Genomic DNA, 23,169 nt, shown 5'->3' on the forward strand with positions numbered 1-23,169 from the left:
CAGCAGGATCCAGAGGGTGCTCCCAAACCCCAAATCTGCCTTAAATACATCCAGCTGGGGGATCCCCATTTCCTCCAAACAGTGGCAGAACTCCCCAAAAATCCCATTTTCAGTAAACAGCTGTTACTCCACAACACCTCAAACTGAGGTTTTATACCCCAAAAAGCCTTGGGGTCTTTTTACTGGGTTTGTGGAGGGGGTAAGGAGTTTGTGCCTCAGTTTCCCCCACCACAGCAGGATCCAGAGGATGCTCCCAATTAACGCTCCAAATGTGCCTTAAACACATCCAGGTGGGGCATCCCCATTTCATCCAAACAGCAGGAAAACACCCCAAAAACCCCATTCTATGGGGAATGGACGTTACTCTACGAGCAAAGCGAGGCTTTACCTCAAAAAAAACAACCCCTCGGGGTGCTTTGATGAGGTTGTGCAGGGGCCGTGCGTGCCTCAGTTTCCCCGCCCCAGCGGGATGCCAGGGGACGCTCCCGGGGGATGCTGCGCTGCAAGGGGCGGCTGTAGCGGAGGGGATGGGGTGGGGGGACAGGGGACACGGGGGTGTCCCCGCGGGGGTGGCGGTGGCTGCTGTCGCTTTAAAGGGGCAGCCGCGGCCCCAGCTGATGCGGCGGCTCCAATCAGCGGCCCCGCGGCTCTTGGCAGCCGGAGCCGCCGCCGCTCCGCATTCCTCCGGCTTCCCAAAAGGGGCGAACATGGCGATGGGCAGGATGAGGTGAAGAGGAGGAGGAGGAGGAGGAGGAGAGGAATACATTAAGAAGAAAAAAAAAAAAAATTTGGAAAAAAAAAAAAGGGAAAAGGAAAAAAAAAAAAAAAAAGAAGAAAAAAAAAAGAAAGGGGGAGAGGAAAGATATAAAAGGGGAAATACCGGGGGGAAAAAGGAAAAGAGGGACGGGGATGCAAGCAGCGCTGGCGCGGTGATTTCCTTTCCCCCCCCCTCCTCCTCCAAAAGGCGAAAAAAAAAAAGGAAAAAAAGCAGAAATAAGGCAGCCAAAAGAAAAACAAAAAGGGAAAAAAAAAAAAACAAAAACCACCAAACCAGCAACCCACCCAACCCACCAAATCCTTGTTTTTTTCATGGAGAGCACAAACCCCAGGCCAGCGGAGGAGGACCGGGACTCCTCAGCGCGGAGACCTTTGCATCAAAATGGTAGAGCCTGAACTTCCCCCCCCCCTCTGCTTCTCCCTTTTCTCCTCGCTTTTATTTTCCCCTCTCCCTTCCCCTTCCTTCCTCGCGCTCCCGGGGCTTTGCCGACTTCCCAAAGGCCTCGAAACTTGCCCAAATCCCGGCCAGGGCGGCGGAGGTGGATGCGGGAGGGGGAGGTTGCATGGGCGATGCTGCATCCACGCGTGGGAGGGTGGGGGGGGTGCCGTGGATTTTTATTTTTATTATTTTTTTGCGGGGGGTGAAATGGGCTACAGAAAGCGCGGCCCGGCCGGGTTTGGGGTCTGCTGGGGGGGCTGCATGGGGGTGCCCCCTCCTGCAAGGTGAAAATGGGCTGTGTTTGGTGAAAATGGCATTAAAAACGCGGCCCCCCCTCCTTTGGGGGTGCCTTAGAGGGGGATGGGGGTGCAGAAGGGCCGTGAGGAGGGGTCTGACCCCCGCCTTGGGAGGCCCCCAGCCCAGCTCGGGGGTCGCTGGGAGGATTTTGGGGGACGCACACACTTTTGGAGCCCCCAGGCCAGAGGATTTGTTGGAGGGGGGGGGCGCACGAGCTGCCGCTTCCTCGGCCATTCCCATTCCCCGGATGACTCCATCCTTTTGCCAATTCCTGCCCGCCTTCCCACCCCCCCGCCACGGCTGCTTCCCGTCCTGGGCCCCCTTTTCCGGGGGGTCTGGGGGGTCTTGGGCGCTCCCCAACATCCCCGAGGAGCGAGGCTGCAGGGAGGGAGCAGCATCCCCCCCTCTCCGGGTGGGGAACGGGATTTTCCAGTCCTGCACTTAAATAATAATAATAGTAATAATAATAATAATAATAATAATAATAATAATAATAATAATAATACCACCACCAGAGCTGGGGCTCTCGCCTGCAGCAGTGACCTATTTTATCGGCCGGTGGAGTTTTTTTTGGGGAGGTTAGCTGGAGTTGTGGAGGGAAGGCCTGAGCTGGGAAGATCCACGGGAAATCCCCCTGGGATGTGCCGTGACCTCGGGATCGCGGTTCCCGGTACCTCGGAGCCTCCCCCATCCCTAAAAGTGCGGGGTTGTGGCTGCCCCAGCGCTGGCTCCGTGCCCGTCCTAACGCCCCGGGAAGCGGCCGAGTGGATTTTTGGAAAGGGGAAGAAAGTGCAAGCTTGGAAAAATAAGGGAAGGATGATGGATGGGATGGTGGGATGGGGCTCGGCACCCCCGACCGCGATACTGGGGTTAAACTGGTCGGGATTGGGTTTGGGGTCACGCTGGGCAGTCACACTCGGCCTGTGAAATTCCTTCTGGCGTGAAATCCCGGCTGAAACCGCCCCTGCATCCCTTCCCTTCCCAGAGGAGAAGCTGAGGGAGCGGGGGGAGGCACCCCGGGGTGTTTTGGGGAGCGTCTCATGCCCTGAGGTGGAGATGGAGATACCCAGAGCCCACCCAAGCGAGCAGCCCCGCCAGCAAGACGGGGAAAAGTTGGGAATTCAACCTTCCTTCCACACCCTGCCTCGGCAAGAACCAGAGGAAGACTTGCTTTACAAAGCAAAATTCCTCCTTGGAAAGACACTAAGGGATTTTTTATTTTTTAATTTTTTATTTTTTTTTTTTTCTTTTCCCTTGGATCTGTGGTGAAATCTTGCTGGGTGCAAACATTCTGCCTCCAAGTGCAGAGTTTCCCTGAGGATGCTGGCTGGGCTCAGCACCGCTCCGGGGGCTTTTCCCAGGGTGGCCGGAGGGTCCCCTTTGCCACCTGGGCTTGGAATGACTTGGAATGACGGCGGAGCTTTGTTCTCCCCGGAAGGAATTAACGGAGCGTTGGGTTATCAGCAGGCGAGATAAGCGGCCCTGTGTTCCTGTCTCTCGTCTGGAGCAGAGACATTGTCACCCCCTCCACAAAAATAACCCGCTGCCGCCTTTGGAGACGGATCCTTTGGAAAAGGGAGGGAGAAAAACGGGAGGTCGGTTGCCCGCGAGTTGATTAAATATTGGTTATTTTTAAGATGCAGATTTTTCTGCTGGAGGAAAAATAAGAGGGGGAGGGTGGGGGTGGGAAAAAAAAACAAAACCCAAACCTTTTGCGGATGAACTGAATGTGTCAAAATGTCAGAGGGTCTTTGAAGGTTTTGGGGGAATTGCTGATTTTCCCGTTCTCCCTCCAGCTGGAGGAGAAAACTGAGGGCTCTCCCACGTTGCTGCATTTGTGCCTTTAGACAGGGGACCTGGTGATGGCCATGACAAAGTGACTCTCCAGGAAGAGCAAGGGATGAAGTTTTTAATTTGCTGCCACTTTTACCTGGACCCAAAAATGTGGATATCCAGATCCTCTGTGTGGTTTGCATCCTAGATGTCCCCTGACATCCATGGGTCCCTGTAAAACTGGGGGAGCGCATGTTGGTGGGCAGGATGAGCTCGGGGTCAGGCTCTGTGACTCCTGCCCCTAATATTTCCTCATTTCTAAGGGAAATGTGTTGTTGAAGTGATTTGTGCAGTGCAGGCATGGCCCCATTGGGTTTCCTGCATGGGGACACCTGAGGACTTGTCCCCGTGTCCTCTGGGGCTGCTGTCCCCTCATCCACCTCTCCTAATGATGAAAACTGGGATGCCTTTGGATATGGGGAAAGACTGGCCATGGTGGCACAGATGTGATGGGTAGAAGATTTAATTACAATAAACTGTCGTTTTTTATTATTATTTTTATGATTACATCTTTTGCCTGGAGCCAGGGCTGCTGACACCCTGTCTGAGTTAAAGCCCTGCTCCCTGAGCTTCTGGAAAAATTGTGATAAGGATAAAAATAATGAATGTTCATAAAAATGCTGAAAGTGTTAGTGGTGCATCCAGATCCTTGATCTGGGAAGCTGGATCTAAAGGAAGATGGCCCATGGCAGGGGAGTTGGAAGAAGAAAATCTTTAGGGTCCCATCCAGCCCAAACCATTCCATGGCTGGATTAGAGGAGCATGGCTGGTGCTTCCCAAAAAGCCCCAGTCAAGGCTGGATTTAGGATGGAGCAGGAGATAGGGACCATCCCTGGGGTCAGAGCCAGGGCTTGGAGAGAATGCTCTGGGATGGAAAATCCTGCCCAGGATGTTGGGACAGCTTCAGTCTTGGATCTCTCTGGCAAGTTTGTGGTTGGGTCAAGAAATGGGTTTAGGGTTTACTGAGGGCTGAGTGTGGGACAAACCCTGGAGGTGCCACATCCCACCACGCTGTTGATCCACCTGGAAGGTCGTGGTGGTTGCCCCAGGGATGGCCACTGTGGTGCCAGGCAGGGGATGGTGCCCTTTGATAGAAACCTCATTCAACAGCACTTGGGAGGAGGCTCCCTCCATCCCTCCATCCCTCCATCCCTCCATCCCTCCATCCCTCCATCCCTCCATCCCTCCATCCCTCCATCCCTCCATCCCTCCATCCCTCCATCCCTCCATCCCTCCATCCCTCCATCCCTCCATCCATCCATCCATCCCTCCATCCATCCATCCATCCCTCCATCCATCCCTCCATCCATCCCTCCATCCATCCATCCATCATCCATCCATCATCCATCCCTCCATCCATCCATCATCCATCCATCCCTCCATCCATCCCTCCATCCCTCCCTCCATCCCTCCCTCCATCCCTCCATCATCCATCCTCCCTCCCTCCCTCCCTCCCTCCCAGGATCCTGGCCCTTCCCAGCCTGGCTGCACATGGCAGTGGGGTGGTTTGGGGTTGTGATGCCTTCAGGCTCTGCAGAAGTGATGTGGTGGCTGTTCTGCTGCACCCATCCCTGCTCCTGCACCCATCCCTGCTCCTGCACCCGTCCCTACTCCCAGCACTGAATTTGGGGTTCCTGGGGGGGATCCTGTGAGCAATGGGGGGCTCTGATGCCTCCTCCTCAGCCTCGTGCAGCGCTCTGGGCTGGGCAGTGGTCTGGAGCTGGCCCCTGGCGCAGCCGCTTGGCCGACAGCCCGGCTGGAGAGGTCAGCCTTGGGTTTTGTCCTCGTTTCCTCCCTCAATCTTCCCTCTGCTTGTTTTTCTCGGGCAGGGGAGGGAGGGGGACAGTGGCTTTGTGTGTGTGTGCGTGTCCCCCGGGCTCTTCCACCCCGGCAGTGACTCTGTGGGCAGTCCTGCATCCCGCAGGTGGAGGGCAGCATCCCATCCCATCCCGCCTGCTCCCGTACCAGCGCTGTGGCTCGGGGACATCCCCCTCAGCCGGGTGTCACTGGCTGTGCCAGGCCCCCATGGCCTGGCTGTCCTGGCTGCCCTCAGCGTTTGCCAGGGTCGTGCCAGCTCTGCTGAAATCCATCAGCATCTCTTCGGGATTTAACCCCGAACCTGGCTTTGTGCACCTCTGGAATCACCTGCAGAGCTTTTGCACCACGTGTTGGGCCTGACTGAGCTGCACCCCTTTCAGCCCTGACCGAGGGGACAGGGACACACAGAAAGCTGCATCCATCCAGATTTTGGTGCCTCTGCTCTTTTGGAGGGGTTGGCATTTGTCCTGGGATGAAAATAGTGTGGCGTTGCTGAAGCCTCTGTATTTTTGCAGCAGAGGCTGTGTCTGAGCAGGGGACAGTGCTCGACTTCCCACGTGTCAGGATGGACTTCCAGGGCTTGGCACTGCCCTCACTGTCACCCCTGGTGGGACAGAGGGACGGTGTCCTCGATGCCATCACGGTGGTGGCATCCCCCAGGAGCAGCATCACCTCACTGGGACAATTTGGGGATGTGGGGATCCATCCTAGGAAGTGTCATCAGTGGCCTTGCAGCTCTGTGTGCAGAAGGAAAGGAGAAAAGCACGCTGGTAGGGTTTAAAAAAATTTAAAAATATGAGCCAAATAAAATATGAAACAAATAAAAACGAAGCTATTAACCCTCTGTGGTCTGTGCTGTTGGGAAGGCACTGCCTGCTCCCACTGGATGAAGCTTTGTGTTGCTCATCCCCTCATTCTGCTCCTCTCCCCACGCTGCTGGTGGCCATGGATCTTCCAAAAAAACCCCAAATTAACATTTTCCCCTTTGCAAATGTGCCCTCTTGGTTGCAGGGAGACAAGGATGGGGGCAGGAGTCGTCCCTGTTCCTTTGCACTGGTGGGCCTGGTGCTGCTACCAACTTCCTGGGAAAAGCATCCCTGAGCCAAAGCCTGTAAACACTGGATATCATTAAAAAAAAATTAGGAACAACCAAAAGGAAGGGGGAAAAAAAAAGCCTGGGAAACGTCAGACTGTCCCACAGCTGGGTTAATACTCTTCTTCACCCAGCAGAGACTGGGAGATGTTTTTTGGGGTGTCCAACACCCCGGGATGAGACGGGTTCAGGGGGCATCGCTGAGCCCCTTCCCCGCGTCTGCTCTGGCTGCAGCTGCACATGGCTCTGCTTTGGGCACCCTGGGACGAGACAGAGAGGGAAATCACCACTTGGGACGGTGTCAGCAGCATCCCTGAGGCCTGGGGAGCGGGGCCGGTGCCCGCACATCCCGGCGGGCAGGATGCCGCCGGTGCGCGCTCGGGACCGTGCGGGCCGGCGCCTCGCCAGGCGGGGCTGCGCCCGGGCTATTGTTTTCCCTTCCTGCTTGTTTTTCCGGACAACCCTCTCCTAATTAAATAGAAACACCCGTCGGAGGAGCGAGCAGACCCCACCCCCGGCGCGGTCCCGTGCCGAAAGCACCCACGGAGCGCTCCCCGGGGAGGGAGGGGATGCAGAGGTGAAGGTAGGCCGGGGGTGGGAGCTTTGGGATGGGCTGGATCCCTCTGCCAGGTTTCCACGCACCAGAAATGGTTGGTTTGGCAATGGGATGAGCACGGTCCAGGCAGAGCTGCTCGTCCTGGGGCGGCTTCGTCTCGGTGTGTCCTGGTTTGGGGAGCTGCGGGAAGACACGAGCGTCGCATCATTGAAAAAAAAAAAAATCAAAAAAATCTTCTAATGGCCTCAAAACTAGGGAGAAAAGGCTGAAGGTTTCATGAGAGGGTGTGGAAGGCAGAGGGCAAGTTGTAGGAGGCCGAGGATTAAAACCGAAAGCGCGAGTGTTTGGGATTTGTAACGATGCCCCTTTGTGTCATCCGAACTAATCTGTAAAAATGGGGGTTTAATGTTATTTCTTTCTTTAGCAAAAGTCAAGTTTTGACATTAAATACTTCCAGCCCAGCTCTTTTGTCCTGAAGTGCAGCAATGTCCAAATTGAGAAGAGGGCATGGGGGACTTCTTTTTTTTTTTTTTTTTTTTTTTGAGGAGCAAGTGCTGACATTGTATTTAGACCCTTATTAAAGCACTTTTCTTTAATGCAATTTAATACTGAAGGTCAACTATGAATGCTTTGGTGGTTGGAAATGATACAGAAAACCAGATTGCTTTTTTGGGTTTTGTTTTTTTTTTTTTTTCTTTTTTTGTACATCTTAAGGGTGAAAAATTTAAAGAAATCCCCAAATTTTGTGCTGAATGGAAAGTGGTTCACAGGCAGCTGGCCTTGTCACCACTTAAATGTGAATTTTATGCCTTAACACCCCCTGTCCTTGTGCTTATGTGGGTAAGAATTACCCATGGTCCTTGATGCTGTGGTGATGAGGGCGCTAGAAAGGAATAAACAATTAATTAAATAAATGAGAGGCTGGTGAAGGTCAGAGATGGTCTTCTGGGGAACTGTGGATTTGAGTATTTAAAAATATCCACAGTGGCCCAACCTTCTGGTCCTTAGGGGAGGTTCAGAGCTGCAGTAAGGTTTAGAGATCTCGTTCTCCATCGCTGCTGAGAGTAAGTGCATTCTGTCGTAGTACATTGATTTAAAGCCAGCAGCAAGCACCTTTTGGGGCAGGTGGTCAGGTGTTGGTGGGGCTGTTTGGGGAAACTGAGGCACATGGCGGGGTGCAGGTGGCAATGGAGCTTGGGCTCCATCTTTCCTGCAGTGGGATTTTTGGTGGCTTGTCTGGAGAGAGGCTGCCCTGCTCCACTGAACATCAGCATCTCCTTCCACCTCCATTCCTTACTCATCCCTTCCTTCCATCCCCTGCCTTCGGGGCTCATCCCATCCCTCTCCCCGAGCATCCTCCCCATCCTCTGGCAGTCCTCTTGCCCCAGCAGCTGTTTTGGGATGGGATTTTGGCAGCATCACGTGAAAACTCTTAAAATAGAGCTGGAGGGCAGCGTCAGGGCGGGGAGGGCTGACTGCAGGCGCCGCCGGCCCCTCGGGGTGCGGAATTCATGGCCACGCTGCTTTCTAATAATTGTTGGGGGATTTTTTTCTACGCTGGTGACGCCAGAACCTCGCTTAGAGGTTGGCAGTGTGTGGTGGGGCCCCGCAGGTTTAGGTTTGACCCCGGTTTAGTGCATGCAATGATCTGCCCAGGGGATGGCCATGGAATGGGTGACCTGCTCCTGGCACTAAACAGAGACGGAGGGGCAGGGTGGTGATGGTGGAAAAGAGAAAAACTCGTGATTATTTTCTTTTTTTTTTTTTTTTTTTATATGTATTTTTAATACAAGAAATATCAAAAGGGATATATATTTCAAATATTTGCGTTTTCCCAGAGGAAGAGCACCGAATTTAACCCTCCCATTAATCCCCATTAGTCAGGCTTCTCCTCTCCAGCGGAGCTGCAGGGACGGGAGCTGCCGGAGGGGCATTTTGGGGCGATTTGGGGTTTTTCTCGGGATCTCACCCCGGCAGGCGCCTCTTGTCTCGGCCGGGGCTCTGGCTCCGGGCAAGCTCACGAAAAGCATCTGAGAGCAATAAAGAGCAAAAGGCTCCCGCTGACAAGGCCGGGCTGAAGTCACCGGCGGGACGCGGCCAAGACACGCATTTTCCTCGCCGCTGCTGGGACTGATTAGAGCTGCCTGGCAAGGACCGGCGCTGGGTGAGGGATCAGCCCCTTTAGCCAAAAATCCTCCATCCGGAGGGCGAGAAAAAAACCCGGCTTTTGTTTTCCAGGCTGGGCCATGCCGCCCCACAGACCCATTTTCCTCTGTTTTGCACCCATTCCTCCGCGTCCCTACGCCAAGCTTGGGGTATCCTAAATGGGGAATGAGGTGAGATGGATCCCCGGTGGAAAAACCTGAATTTAGGAGGTTTTTTTTTCAAGAGAGAACCTGGCAAACAGCAAACTGCTCTGCTGAATTCCTGCTGTCTCTCTAGTTTTTGATATTTATTATATCCTTAATTATTTTCTACATGTCTTGGGAGGGCTGAACCATCCAAGCTCTCATCAAAATGTTCTTGGCAGTGGCGAGAGGCTCAGAAAATGGTGGGGTGGATGGATGTTCCAGCTGGGATGCAGCATTTTGTAACAAATACATATATAAGGAATGCTCATGTATTTATATATTTATATATTTTTGTATATAAGTAATTTAACTATATAGAAGCATGAATGTGTAAAATATTGATTTTATTAAATATTTATTTATTAAATATATATAAATTATAAAAGTATATAATAATATATAAACACCCAACCCTTTTCCTACCTCTTTGCCCCACTCCAGGCTGCAGAGCCAAGAATTTGGGGCAGAACTGTTTTTTCCATGTTTTCCCCGGGTGCCAGCACTTGCTGGGGCTCTCCAGGGCTATCAGGACCATGCAAAGCTGAGATACCAATTGGTTAGACGGGTTGGTTTTGGAGCAGAAATCCAATGAAAATGAAAAAAATTTGGCAAGGAAGGGGAAGAGTTTTTTTGCTTGTTGGGAAAACAGAGAAGAAAACACCCTTTTTTATTATTTAAACATTTTTGTCTGTGTGTGCTTTTGCCTTTGGCTCACCAGGAAAAAAAAAAAAAAAAAAAGACAAACAGAACATGTCTTGCTGGAATTTGTGTGTTGATCAAGAGCTGCCATTTGTTCCAGCAAAAAATGGGAGCTGAAAAACTCTTTTTGGAGCAGGACGTGCAGGATAAACCTGACAGGTTGGACCCTCTCTCTCTGCCACAGCTCTGCACCATGTCCTTGGTCACATCCTAGGAGGGTCAGGAAAGAGGGAGTTATGGGTTCTGGATCTGTCTCCATCCAGGATTTGTGTATTCAGCTAAGGAAACAGAGGGAAAGGCTGTGTCCTACCTTCTTTTAATACAGGACACAAGATTTAGGGTGTGGGATATCCCCTGAATTTGGGATGGAGCAGGCAGACTCATCCTGAGGCTCAGTTATGACCAGGAGAGGGATGGTCTGGACCATGTGTAATACGTGGGAGTTGGATTAAATACCCAGAAAACAGCCTGGGGAGGGTTGGCAGTCGCAGCATTTCCCAGCCTGGGGCTGCTGCTCCCTGATTTGAATTTTTCCCGGTAGTGCCTTTCCCCAGGCAATGGAAAATGAGCATTAAAAAGTGCATAAATCATCCCAATGAATCCAGCTGTGAGTGAGCTGCTGTCGTGAGTGAGAGCACGCGGCGTAATTCAGAAATATCAGAGGATATTGGGCTTTATGTAATTATCTGCAGAATCTGGGAGCTAAAAAACCCTGATTTCCTTTTATTAGGGGGTTAAATCTCAGCAGGCGCCTAAAACTGGCTTCCTGCTTGGGGCAAATATCCACCTGTATCTGCATCTGGTTCAAGAGGTCAAGGCATCCCCTCTCCTCTGTGACATCTCTGAGTGAGTGTGGACACCTGAGCCTGGCTTTGGACCTCCTTGGTGGCCATGGTGCCTCCTACCCACCCTGAAGGGATATCAGTGGGTGCTCATGTGGCCCTGACCTGCCCTTTCACTCCTTGGTTGAGTCTCCTGGACTCAAGCTGGTGATGGAACTTCCTGGTTGGTGTCTTCAAGCTGGCTCTGGTGGTGGAGCTTCTTGGTGTTCCAAAGCTGGGGCTGGTGGTGGAGCATTTTGGTTGACATGTCCAAGCTGGGGCTGGTGATGGAGTTTCTTGGTTGGTGTCTCCATGCTGGGGTTGGTGATGGAATGTTTTGGTTGGCATCTCCAAGCTGGGGCGGGCAGTAGGGCTTCTCAGGTGGCATCTCTGTCTTGAGGGTGCATGGACAGGGACGAATGGCACGGCCAGAAGGGTTTTTTTTGGGAGAAAGAGCCCTGAATGATTTTACTTTTTTCCTCCCTACAGCTGATAGTCGAAAAAACGACTGACTACCCTTCGGCTGAGTACTCCCTGGTGGAGGATGTAGCCCTCCACTTCACGTGTTTGATGGACAGACTGAACGAGCAGCGCCTCTTTCAGCCGGACCTGTGCGACGTGGACATCGTGCTGGTGCAGCACAAGAGCATCTTCCCGGCGCACAAGGGGGTCCTGGCAGCCTACAGCCAGTTCTTTCACTCCCTCTTCACCCAGAACAAGCAGCTGCAGCGTGTGGAGCTCTCTCTGGAGGCCCTCACCTCGCAGGGCCTCCAGCAGATCCTCAACTTCATCTACACCTCCAAGCTGCTCGTCAACTCCTGCAATGTGCAGGACGTGCTGAACGCGGCCGCCGTGCTGCAGATGAACAACATCGCGTCCTCCTGCCAGGACCTGCTGGACACCCGCTCGCTCAGCCTGGCCACCGACATGGCCCTGCCCGCCGAGGGCTGCGCCGGACCCCCGCCCTACTACTGCGAGATCAAGCAGGAGGTGGACGCCCCCCACCCCAAAATCTACGCCCGGGAGGGCAACGACCCCTTCTCGGTGCGGGTGGAGGATGGGACAGGCAGTGGGACGCTCCCGCCCGGCCCGGCCAAGCAGTACTACAAGGAGGAGAAGGATGGAGGTCCCGGCGCTGTCTGTAAGATGGAGGGTGAGGAGTCCGAGGAGGACCTGGACAGCCAGGGCTCCTACAACCGGGAGCAGATCATCGTGGAGGTGAACCTCAACAACCAGACCCTCAACGTCTCCAAGGGCACGGAGGGGAAGGCGGCCGCCAGCGAGGCGGCCGTGATGGGGCGGCCGGACGGGGATGGGCGCGACACGGAGGAGGACGGGGAGGAGGAGAATGAGGAAGGGGAGGAGGAGGAGGAAGAGGAGGAGGATGCAGAGGTGGGGGAGGAGGAGGAGGAGGAGCGCAGCGAGGAGGAAGACCTGGAGGAGACAACAGAAGAGGAGGACGATGACGATGAAGATGCCTCAGAGATGAAAAGGGAAAAGAGTGGACAGCCCCGCAGGGGCAGCCGGGCATCCAAAGCCACTAAACCTGCCATGGCAACCAGGTCCCAGGAGATGGCCAAGGTGGAAGAGGAGGAGGAAGAGGAGGAAGAAGAAGGCCAGAGGGGAAGGAAGAGAAAGAAGGAACAAGACGGCTTGGGCCAGAAGGTGAAGCTGGAGGAGAAGCAGCATTATCCGTGCAAGAAGTGTCCCCGGATCTTCAACAACCGCTGGTACCTGGAGAAGCACATGAACGTCACGCACAGCCGGATGCAGATCTGTGACAAGTGCGGGAAGCGCTTCCTGCTGGAGAGCGAGCTCCTGCTGCACCACCAGACCGACTGTGAGAAGAACATCCAGGTGAGCATGGATCCATCCAGGGCATGGATCCCACCAGGGTGAACATCCTGCCAAGGGGGAAATACCTTACCCCGGGGTGGAGAATCCCACTAGAGATGGATGTCCCACCAAGGGGGAAATACCCCACCAAAGTGGATGGATGTCCCATCAAGGTGAGGACATCCCACCAAAGGAGGAGCATCCCACCACTGTGGGACATCCCAGTGTGGACACCATGGAGGTCATCCCATCCAGCTGCACCATGGGATGGGCTCGTGCTCAGAAAATATTGATGTTGCAGTTGGCACATGGCAGTTGGGAGGGAACCTTCCTTCACTCATGACTTGTATTCAGACTCAGGAGGGTCCCTCAGTGGCCTGGAATCAGGATTTGTGCCAGGGAGGCTGTGACTTCCCCTTGACTGGCTGGGTGGAAACACAGAGTTAATTTTTGAGGAGTAATTTTTCTTTTGAGTTTATTCAGTTAATCTGGATAAAACACTGTGAGCCCCTGATGGAGACACACTCCAGCGTTCCCACCCAGGCTGAACCCATTTTAGCTTAATTTGAAGATTTGCTGACAGGAGTTAAAATGGTTTGAATCTGCCTTTTGTGCTTTTTTTGTGTGTATTAGCAAATTTGTGAGTGCATTTGACATCCGTGCACGGCTCGGGCTTGATGTGGCCTTCCCCTGTGTTAATGAGATCCTGTGTTGGCAAATTGACTTTGTTAAATCAGTGCAGGTTTGGGGGGATAGGGAGGCACCCAATCAGAGCAGCAAACACGTGTGTTCCTGAAGATCCCTCCAAATTCCCATCTCTTCATTCCTGATGAGCTGTTTCACAGGATGCTGCTGCTAATAATTACAAATATGCCAATTTATGGGGAGCTTCTCCCATCACTCTTCCCTCCAGTGACCAGATTTTGAATGATCTCACAGCTCTCCTTGATGAAGATAACACAACCCAAGTGCTACTGGGGCCCTTCACTGGTGGCATCCCAAACAAAATAGGGAATGAGGCAGATCTTGGAAAGCAGGGAACATGGAATCAGGAACAGTCTTGGCTCATAGGTGAAGCAGTCACTGACCCTTTGGTGCATCTTCCTAACAAATTCACAGTGCAGAAGTTGCTTTTTTGGGATGCTTTTTCCCAGAATGGATGAGTGTAGCTCAAATACGTGCATGGTGGTGGCTATTTCAGAGCCTAACATAAAATGTAGGCAGATAAAAAGGACTTTTACCAGAACGTTTATTTAGCTTCATTTGCTTTCCAAGTAGATAACATGGGGCTGTCTCCTCCTTGTTTTTTGTTTTGCCCCTTCCTTTATATCCCTTTTCCAGATAATTTTGGAATAGGATGAACCTCAACTGCCTGTGTAGTGACCTCCTTCTGTGGAAAAAGGGATCATTGTCTCCCATGTAATTGAGAATTTTTAATTTTACATATAGCCAAATCCACTCCATTTGCTCTGATAATATTTAATAACTATATCAACATCCCATGGAATTATGTCTGGATGGAAAAGGAATTTTTTTTGTCACTCTACTTATAATAGCTTTTATTTCTTGTGTTTTAATCAGATCAATGGAGGGACTATCCATCTTTTCCTGGTTTGGTCTGCTGCTTTGTTCTCCTGGTTTTTTTCCAAATTTCATCCATAAAGCTTTAGGATTTAAGCACCATCCTGCTCCCTGTGTTCATTCCCCATCTCCATAATGTGCACCCTACCTCTACCACCTGAAAAGTGGTTAATCCTTTGCTTCATTGAGTTGTCCCTCAAAGTCTTTTTTTTTGGCCAGCTTCAGTATGATTTTCCTTTTAACCTGCAAAAATTTATATCCTCATTTTTCCCCCCCTCATTTGGACATTACTTCCATATTTTTGAGTGATGATTTGTTGCAGTAAATGAGGACACAGAGCTCAGCCCTTCAGGGTGTTTGGTCCCAGCCCTGGGGGTTTTTCTATCTCTGCTGCTTTCCTTTTCCCTTTCATTTTGAAATTCCCCTGCCTCTTTAATTTTAAGTGGAGAAAATGGATATTGATGTGTGTTTGATATCAGGCTCTAATCCTGAATTTGCTCTGAAATATCCCTTAAAATGAAGATAAAGCTGTTCTGGTCCATGGAATATTTGGGAATAGCAGGACTTGGAGGACTACTCATGTTGACATTTGAGCATGGCAAGATGAAGATGATGAGGCTTGGGAATGGCTCTGTGACCCTAATTTTTCCTTTGGGACACCTAAATATAAATATATATGGAAAAATACTGTGACTTCACAGCATAATGGTGTGTTTTCCACGGTATCACAGCAAAATTTTGTTGAAGCCCATCAAGGAGCATCTGTTCCTCTGGGAAGGAGGAGAAGTGGAGGAATCCCTCCCCAAGTTCACCAGTACAATTCAGCTACGTTGCTGCAAGATGCCTTCAAGGCATGAATTATTTTCTCAACAAATCTGCAAGGAGAGAAGGGATGGTTTTATCCCTGTTGACAGGGATAATAAGATAAGAGGAATGTGAGCCATGGAAAGGTAAAGGGGAAGGAGTTGACCCTTGGCTCCTGGCATGGTTTCCTTTGTGGACATCTCTCTCCTGCATTTTCCTGAGCACTGAACTATCTCCTGTGCCTCCAAGAGGTCTCACACAGAAGTTGGAGCTTTTCCTGGGAACTTCCAGAGGAACAATGAATTTGTTGGAGCTGAAGTGATTCTCTACCTTAGCTTTTTGGGGAAGACTTTGCACGTCCAATTGTTCTCCTTGTGCTGATGGACTGGTGGTTTGGGTCCATTTTGGTCCTTTTGGATATCATGGAGTCATAGGTCTGTTTGGAAAACCAGTTTAGTGCTGAAGTATCTGTAATATCTGCTGAAGACTGAAGTTGTACTGCCCTGGCTTGGGATTCTCCTTATCTTTATGGTTTTTTGCAAATTTCCAATGTACAGAGGTTTGGGATTATTTTATTTAACATCTTCACTTAGGAATAAATTCCCAGTTGGGAATAGGGCATGAGCTGTCGCTTATCCAAGTCCTGATACCACCATTGACGGAGATTCCACATCCTTCCCTGGAAGGTCATTGTCCCTTGCTCATCCCATGGATAGAAATATGAAGTTTGGAGGTTTTGAAGTGACAAGGTCTGTATCAGACTTGCTGGTTGTTACGATTTTTGGTATCTGCTGTAGCTTTCACAGTGATGCTCCCTTTTCATGGATGAAGCTGCTTCCCCTGCTTCCCTGACCATCTCCTGTGTCCTTGCAGTGTGTGACATGTGGGAAGGGGTTCAAGAAGCTCTGGTCTCTCCACGAGCACAACAAGATCGTCCATGGTTATGCAGAGAAGAAGTTCTCCTGCGAGATCTGCGAGAAGAAGTTCTACACCATGGCCCACGTGCGCAAACACATGGTTGGTGAGTGTGGGAGGCACCATGGGGAGATCTTGTTGGGGGTGTTGGTCCACCAGTTTGACAATGAAAGGTGTTTTCTGTTGCTGCCATGCTGGGTGCTCAGGGCTGGGCTTTCTCGCATCCCCATCTTGAAATTTGGCCTGATACTCATTGCTGAATGAATGTCTGCCCAGTGCTGGGTTTGGACTTGGTGCTGGGAATCCCATTTATTTTATTAATCAGAAGTGATCAGAGGAAGGTTTGAAGTGTAACCAGTGTAAAAGGACCGGACCACACCAGTGCTGGGCTTTGAAAAGAAAACTGCATGTGACAATGGTGGTTGGGTCCCTGGGCCTTGGAGCCACCAAAGAGATCCAGAAGAACGGGGGTTTGGAAGGGAAATGCTTGAAACGTTGATGCCATATATCTTCCAGAGATGCTTTGGGTTTGCTGGGGCTGGGCACTGGGAGCCACAGCTCCCAGGGTGTGGGGAGATGGATGGTGGAGGTGTGTGGAGGCTCCTGACCTGCTCCTGTCCCCACCAGCACACACCAAGGACATGCCCTTCACCTGCGAGACCTGCGGGAAGTCCTTCAAGCGCAGCATGTCCCTCAAGGTGCACTCGCTCCAGCACTCCGGGGAAAAGCCCTTCAAATGCGAGGTAAGGTCCTGGCTGTCCCCCTGGCTGTCAGCCTCTCAGACAAGGGCAAAAACACTGATCTGGGGAAAGATCTTCCACTCCTTGGGACTTCCACTGTGCTTTGTGCCGGTGCAGCTGTAGGGATGATCCCATGCTTTTCCAAACTTTGCAGCATCTCCTGGTTTGAGGGCCCCACCAACTTTATGATGAAACTTGTCCAATGCCAGGATCTGTCCCCCAGTGCCTGAACTTTGCACCCACCCCAAACCCATCCAGCCTGCAAACCTGGCTGGGCATGTCCCAAAATGCTTGTTGTGGGGGGTTTCCTAGAGGGAGAAAAAGGGATTTCTTCACTGCTGGTGATTTGAGGGGAATGTGGGGGGATTTTGGGTGCTCATCAACAACTCCTTGCCCCTGCAGAACTGCAACGAGCGCTTTCAGTACAAGTACCAGCTGCGCTCCCACATGAGCATCCACATCGGCCACAAGCAGTTCATGTGCCAGTGGTGTGGCAAGGACTTCAACATGAAGCAGTACTTTGATGAGCACATGAAGACACACACGGGTGAGACCCCCCCTTGCCTGGTCCCAGATCCCAGCAGTCAGTCTCTCCCTGGAAAGAGTGATAGGATGGGGGTAACATCTCTGGGTGGGTGGCAGGATAGGGTTTTTGGGGGCACTGGTAAGGCTCCAATGAATTCATTTGAGACTTTTGGAAGGGCTTAAAATAATCTCTGAGCTGGACACACAGGAGAAATACCAGCAAGAGGTCAAAACAACACAAAGGTTTGCTGGCAAACCTTGAGAAAAATCAGGGAACTTTGGCAAAAGACTTAGTACAGCATTCAGCCAACATAAAACACTTCTCACAGCATTAACCTGGCCCATTCAGTTTAGCAAACTATAAACACTTTTGATGTTAAGGTACTCAAAATATTCCAAGGAGAGGGAATTAGAAGAAGAAGAAAGAAAGACAGAAGAGATATAGAAAAGTACATATATAGCTACCTACTCCTGGGTTGAGACAGAACTTCCAAGACAAAGGTATGGTCTAGATGAACCTACGTGATGGCCTGGTGTTTGGCTTTAAATACCCCTTGGTTCTCAAAGGCCTTTCTCTCACTTGGGACTTGTGGTCTTTTGGCCCCTCAGGAGGTGGATTAGGGGAGAGTGGAGCACTGCCTCCCCATGTGCCATGATTGACAGACACTGCCAGGCTGGGCTACAGGCTCTAGGGCTGGGATGTGGGGCTGTTCACTGCCTCACGAGGGCAAGGCACACGCACATACCCCCAAACATCTCGAGACATCAGATCTTTCCAGTCTCTGACACCCGGCCTAACCAGCAGCTTCTCACCCCTCTTCTCCTGCCCTCAGGGGAGAAGCCCTACATCTGTGAAATCTGTGGGAAGAGCTTCACCAGCCGCCCCAACATGAAGCGGCACCGCCGGACCCACACCGGGGAGAAGCCGTACCCCTGCGACGTCTGCGGCCAGCGCTTCCGCTTCTCCAACATGCTCAAAGCCCACAAGGAGAAATGTTTCCGCGTCAGCAACCCCTTGGCTTCGGACACGGCCATCCCCCAGCCCGCCACCAGCCCGGCTCCGCTGCCCCCCGGCCCCGGCGTCTCCCCCCTGCCCCTGCCGCTGCTCCATCCTCTTCCACAGACCCTCCCTCCTCCTCCTCACCTACCACCACCCCCTCCCCTGTTTCCCGCGGGGAGGATAAATTCAAACAACAATTAGGTGCCCCTCACCCTGGCCATGCGCCTGCACGGACTGCTCTGCCCTTCGGGAACGCCTTTCCCCCGGGGAGCCAAGGCTTTGCTTGCTCTCTACCCCCCTTCCTCCTCATTTTGGGGTTGTTTTGGGTTTTTAATCCTTTTTCTCACCCGTCATTCTCCGCAGAGAGGGAGAGCAGGAGGAAGCCCCCCCAAGGAGCATGGGTGTTGGGGGGAAACCACCGTCTGTCCATAAGGGTGTAGCTAAAAGGTGTCACTCTCCATTTCATCTTCCCACACGCCGGTTTCATCTTCCTGCTGGGATGTTGGTGAGGCTGGGAAGAGCAGGATCCGGCCTTGAGCTTGCTGGCCGGTGCATCAATATTTCTAAGCTGAATTCTAGTTAGTGGTGCTTGAATCCCTGTACTGTAAAGCTGGTCTTTCAAGTCAGGCTCTTCACCCACAGGGTTGGGAGGTGGGCACACCAGAGGAGCCCACCACTGCCAGCCCCAGTGGCCTGTGGCAAGTGAGCAGATGTCCTCATTGGAAAGCCATTAGCATGCTCTCGTTAGCAGCCCTTGACACGTCTTCCTTCCCCACAACAGGTTTTCCTCCTCCACAGGCAAAAGCACAAACACTCACCTTGCATCTCGGGGCACCGACAGCTCACTGTCTGTTCAGTTTCAGGGTGCCCTAAGGGAGCTGGGTTATGGTGTGACCTTTCTGCTAATCCCAGCAGGAGCTGGGCTCCTGGGGATGCTCTGGAGTCAGGGAGCTGTTTCTGGGAGAGCTCAGATACCTTTGGGACTGGCAGGAGGGTAGCCTGGGACAGAGGAGCAGGACGCTTCTGTTTCTCAGCAGAATCGGCCCAGAATAGTGCCTTAACAATCCGAATAAACCCCTGAGGGACGGGTGAGCTCCAGCTTGGTCCTGCTGCAAGGTTCACAGCTAGAGCAAGACTGTGTTCAGCCTGGGGATGATGATGTCCCAATCTCCAGTTTGTTGCCTGCATTTGCTCTCCCAGGCTTCACTTCTCCTTGTGGTGCTGGCATCTGTTGCCCTGTCCTGGTCTGGGGGGACCAGAGGGGACCAGCGAGGGCTGTGGTTGTTTTGGCGATGCCCTGTGGTGCTGCTTAGTGCTTGTTGAAGATGTTGAAGTTGAGCTGGTCTTTGTTTTCACTCAGAAATAATATGGCTGGCTTCATGCTGAGGAGGAGAAGAGGAAGGCTTTGCTGTCACCTTTCTGTTGGGCACCGAGGTCTCTTGCTGCTGTGCTCTGCCCCAGGGTGCCATGCATCGTCCTGACCATGGCTGTGTGCTCCCTGCCTGTGGAAGTGTCCCCTTTGGAGTCAGAGAGCACCCAGCATGGGCAAAGAAGGGTTGCCAAGAGGTGGAGGATGTTCCAGTTGATCCTGTGCTTCTAAAGGCAGTGTTGAGGTCACCTGTGGGTCATCTCATGGAGGAGGTGGTGGAAGCACTGTTGGTAGGTAAGAAGGAAAGAGGTCACTGAGTGGGCTGCTGGAGCCTTTTCTCATATGCAGCTTGTGCTGGGTGACAGCAGAGTGCTGGGGACAGAGATCCACATCTGGTTCTGTGAAAAGTCTTGGTATTTCATCCCCTGGACCAAATCAGCAAAGCACTTGGGCAGCGTTGAGGCTGTCCCTGCACAGATGGGTGGGTTCAGCCACATGCTCAGGGGCTTTGCTGACTGGGGACAGGCAGGACCCTGATGGGGACAGGATTGGGGAGCATCTGCTGTTCTCCTGAGGGCTCTTTGAGGTGACTGGTGTGACCTCTTGCCGACAGGGGCCCCAGTGGTGCCTGGCATCTTGGGAAAGCTGACTGATGTTAGCATTTTGGAGCCACAAAGTCCTTTTCATCTTCATGTTGGCTGGGATCCTGTGGATCCCCAGCACAGCTCTCAGTACTGGTGAGCTCACCCCCATGTCCATCTGCTCTGAGAACGAGGAGGTTGCTGTGGCAGAGCTGCCTCACCATATTGACCTTCTCAGGTGGTTCCAAAGGCTTCTCTGCAGTCCCCCTCCATGACCCTGGGGCTGATTGGAATAGTGCAAATCCTTCTCAAACACACCTGTGGGAGATGAAGGCTCTTGAGGCCATTGGCTGTCTGAAGGGACCATGACCCTGGAAGATATTTGCTGTGGAGAAGCATTCAGTGAAACCCATGGAGGTGTTGGAGTGGTGAATGCTGTCTCCTCCTCTGCTGCCTCCCAGATCCCATCCCCTTGGGCTTCCTTGTGCTTCTCTCCCCTCACACTCAGCCTTGAGACAGGATGGGAGTGCTGTGCCCCAAGGAGGGCTCACCTTGTGTTTTTGGTCTTCTGTGATGAAGTCCATCAGCTGACAAATTTTCCCCCATGTAAACACCCACACCAACATTGTGCTCCCTTTATTCCACTCACCTGGAGGTGGTTTCCCTGTTCCTGTCCCGGTTCATCCTCTCCCAGTGAGGACCTGCCCCCCCTGGACATCTCTGTGAGATGAGAGCACTTCCTTGAGGCTGGAAGCCCAGCGGAAAACCCAGTGACTGATCCCAGCTGCGTCTGAACCCCTTCGAGAGCCTGCTTGTGGAGCCACTTGGAGATGTTGAGATGTGACCATGCACACAGCACTTTGGAGAACCAGATCCCTGCTGCTCCTTCCCCTCTCCAAGGCCTGGGTAGTTCCCAGGAGTCCTACAAGGCCTCTGAGCCCTTTTGTCTACACCCTGACTCAGCCCCAGTGTGTCTTCATGTCTGGTTTTCATTCGCATACTAAGAGCTCAGACGAGTCGCTCCCGCAGTGCCTCGTCCATCCTGGATCCATCTCGGCCAGCACTGTTGCACCCCTTGGGGTTAGACAGGGCAGGAGAGTTGGGTCCGTTGTTTTCAAGCTTCTTATGTTTTATTTTAATTTTTTTTATTTTTTTTTTTTTTAAACTCTTGCACCTTAATCTCTCACATCCCTTCTTTGACAGACCGCAAGGGTGGAGAGGGGCTTGATTTCCATTACGCAGTTCCTGAATACGCCGTAACGCAACGTTCAGCTGACAGCTCTTCCCACTCACCTAAACCCCAGACCTATCTGGGTTGGAATTTTTTTTCCCCCCACGCTCCACCCTTCATTTGAACTTTGGGGAGGGAGGGAATCATGTGGGGAGGGTCATTTTTTGGTTTCTATATCCCAGGAGCCTGGTAGCACAGACCAGTTCGCCTCACGTATCCATGAGGCACAGCTGGCCCTTTGGACCACAGCCATAACCCTGGCGCGGTGGGAAGGTGATGGATAGATGGATGGATGGATGGACAGGTGGGAACGGCTGTGACAGTGCAATAGAGACAAGCATCCGCTGCTAGACAACTCCTCTGAGGTGACTCTTGGTTTGCCTGAAGTCAGGAGGGAAGGACAGACGGACAGATGCCCTTTGTTCACACGGATGGCGAGAGCTTCCCCACACGCAGCCCTGCCTAGAGACACGGAACCACAACGGGAGTTGGGTTGAACTTACAAAGGAAGAAAATAATAACTTTAAAAAACGGAGAAAAAAAACAATAGGAATAAGAACAACCTCTGTAGCATGGAACTCGAAGGAAATGAATGAAAACCCAAGCACTTGCCTCAAAACTAGTTTCTCATGCCTGGTGTTTGGCTCTGTATTATTTTACGGCATTCAGTATCGGTTGCCCAAACATGCCAAGTTAAGAGTGTATTGGTGGCTCTACAAGTGTGAACAAACTAAATGAAGCACTTTATTCTGTATAGATTAAGGGAAGGCGGGGAGGGGAAGCTTGGATGCTTTTCGGAAGCGTCTTAAGTAATGTTCTAGGAAATGTATTATTATGATTATAATTACTTTTTTTTTTATGACCATGTGTAATCAATATATGTTTATCTTTAACTCCAAGTACAGCAGTTACTCTCTTTGGGATGGTGTGAGGAGGGGGAGGCTGAGATGGTTGGATTAGTCCATCCCCATGGGGCCAACTGAGGCAAGTCATTGTCTACCGCAGGAACGGGCGAGTCTTGCTTCATCGATGGTTCCGTTGGCCAATGTCCAGGAGGTCCCAAGAGGTTCATCAAAGCCACCTCCCAGGGTACAACTCCCAGTCAGACATCCCCATCCCGAGCCATCTTCTGCCTGGGGGTGCTGGGGCTGCTCTCTGCACTGCCCACGAGCACGACGAGTCACGGTAGGGAGGCTGGTTTGGGTTGTCCCTCGAGGCCAGGTCCTTGGCCATGCTTTGAAATCTGCTTTTGGCCTCTCACCAAGGCACGCTGGGGCTCACTGAGCTCTGAAATTGGTGAGAGGTCAGAACTGGGCCTTTCCACTGCGTTCTCCCAGTCTGGAAGTGTTATGACTGTTACCAAAGAGGTTGCAAGTGGAAGGACTGAATCAATAAACGATTTGTCTTTTATAAAAGAAATACAAAAGCTCCACCACTTTCTTTGTTACCTTAATTTTGCTTTCTCTTCCCCCTTTTTTTTTTTTTCTTTTGAAAGGGTTTTTTCAGGCAACTGTGTGAGCAGTCAGAGACGGGGAGGATGTTTCCTATGGAATGTTGACTGCTGCCACCGCTTTGCATGTATAGGCTCTGTGTTGGGTTTGGTGGGAGGTGTGTGCGTGTGTGTGTGAGACAACTTGACTGTTATGGGGCCAACAAAAACAGAGCTTTCCAGGGAAGGGTGATGAGTGGCTAGAAGAAAAAATTCGGTTCTTACAGCCTTGGGTAAGGACTGAGCATCTGCTCCTGCTGGCTCCATCAGGTCGGTATGAACTCTGAGTAGGGGCTCTCTGATCTCCTCTATTGGCAGTGGAGAAGCCAATGAGCACATCCCAAAGCACCCAGTGCCCTAATTAATTTGAAACGGAGCAGGGGGAACCTCCTCAACAATATCAGCATGGATATT

The 23,169-nt window shown here is 51.9% G+C and overlaps 1 protein-coding gene across 4 annotated transcripts; it reads left to right on the plus strand.

The window, feature by feature from the left end:
• The first annotated feature begins 819 nt into the window (after window positions 1-819).
• Window positions 820-22,679, plus strand: ZBTB47 (zinc finger and BTB domain containing 47). 4 transcript variants are annotated; one of them, XR_015773518.1, is made up of 7 exons: window positions 820-1,162; window positions 11,174-12,541; window positions 15,779-15,926; window positions 16,448-16,563; window positions 16,963-17,107; window positions 17,919-19,748; window positions 22,272-22,679. XR_015773518.1 is itself a non-coding variant. In XM_088061332.1 (7 exons), exons 3-7 carry the CDS (start codon window positions 11,255-11,257, stop codon window positions 18,284-18,286), a joined length of 2,064 nt encoding a protein of 687 aa, XP_087917458.1. In that variant the 5' UTR covers window positions 6,790-6,840; window positions 10,594-10,709; window positions 11,174-11,254; the 3' UTR covers window positions 18,287-22,679. The 4 variants fall into 4 exon arrangements, 3 of the variants coding, with proteins under 3 accessions (XP_005527844.2, XP_014112254.2, XP_087917458.1); XM_088061332.1 differs by lacking the exon at window positions 820-1,162 and adding exons at window positions 6,790-6,840; window positions 10,594-10,709 and having other exon boundaries at window positions 17,919-22,679; XM_005527787.3 differs by having other exon boundaries at window positions 17,919-22,679.
• The last annotated feature ends 490 nt before the right edge of the window (window positions 22,680-23,169 follow it).

This window comes from Pseudopodoces humilis, chromosome 1 (genome assembly GCF_049639895.1).
Source record: "Pseudopodoces humilis isolate 2021_Gansu_Grassland_sample_001 chromosome 1, ASM4963989v1, whole genome shotgun sequence".
NCBI classification, from domain to species: domain Eukaryota; kingdom Metazoa; phylum Chordata; class Aves; order Passeriformes; family Paridae; genus Pseudopodoces; species Pseudopodoces humilis.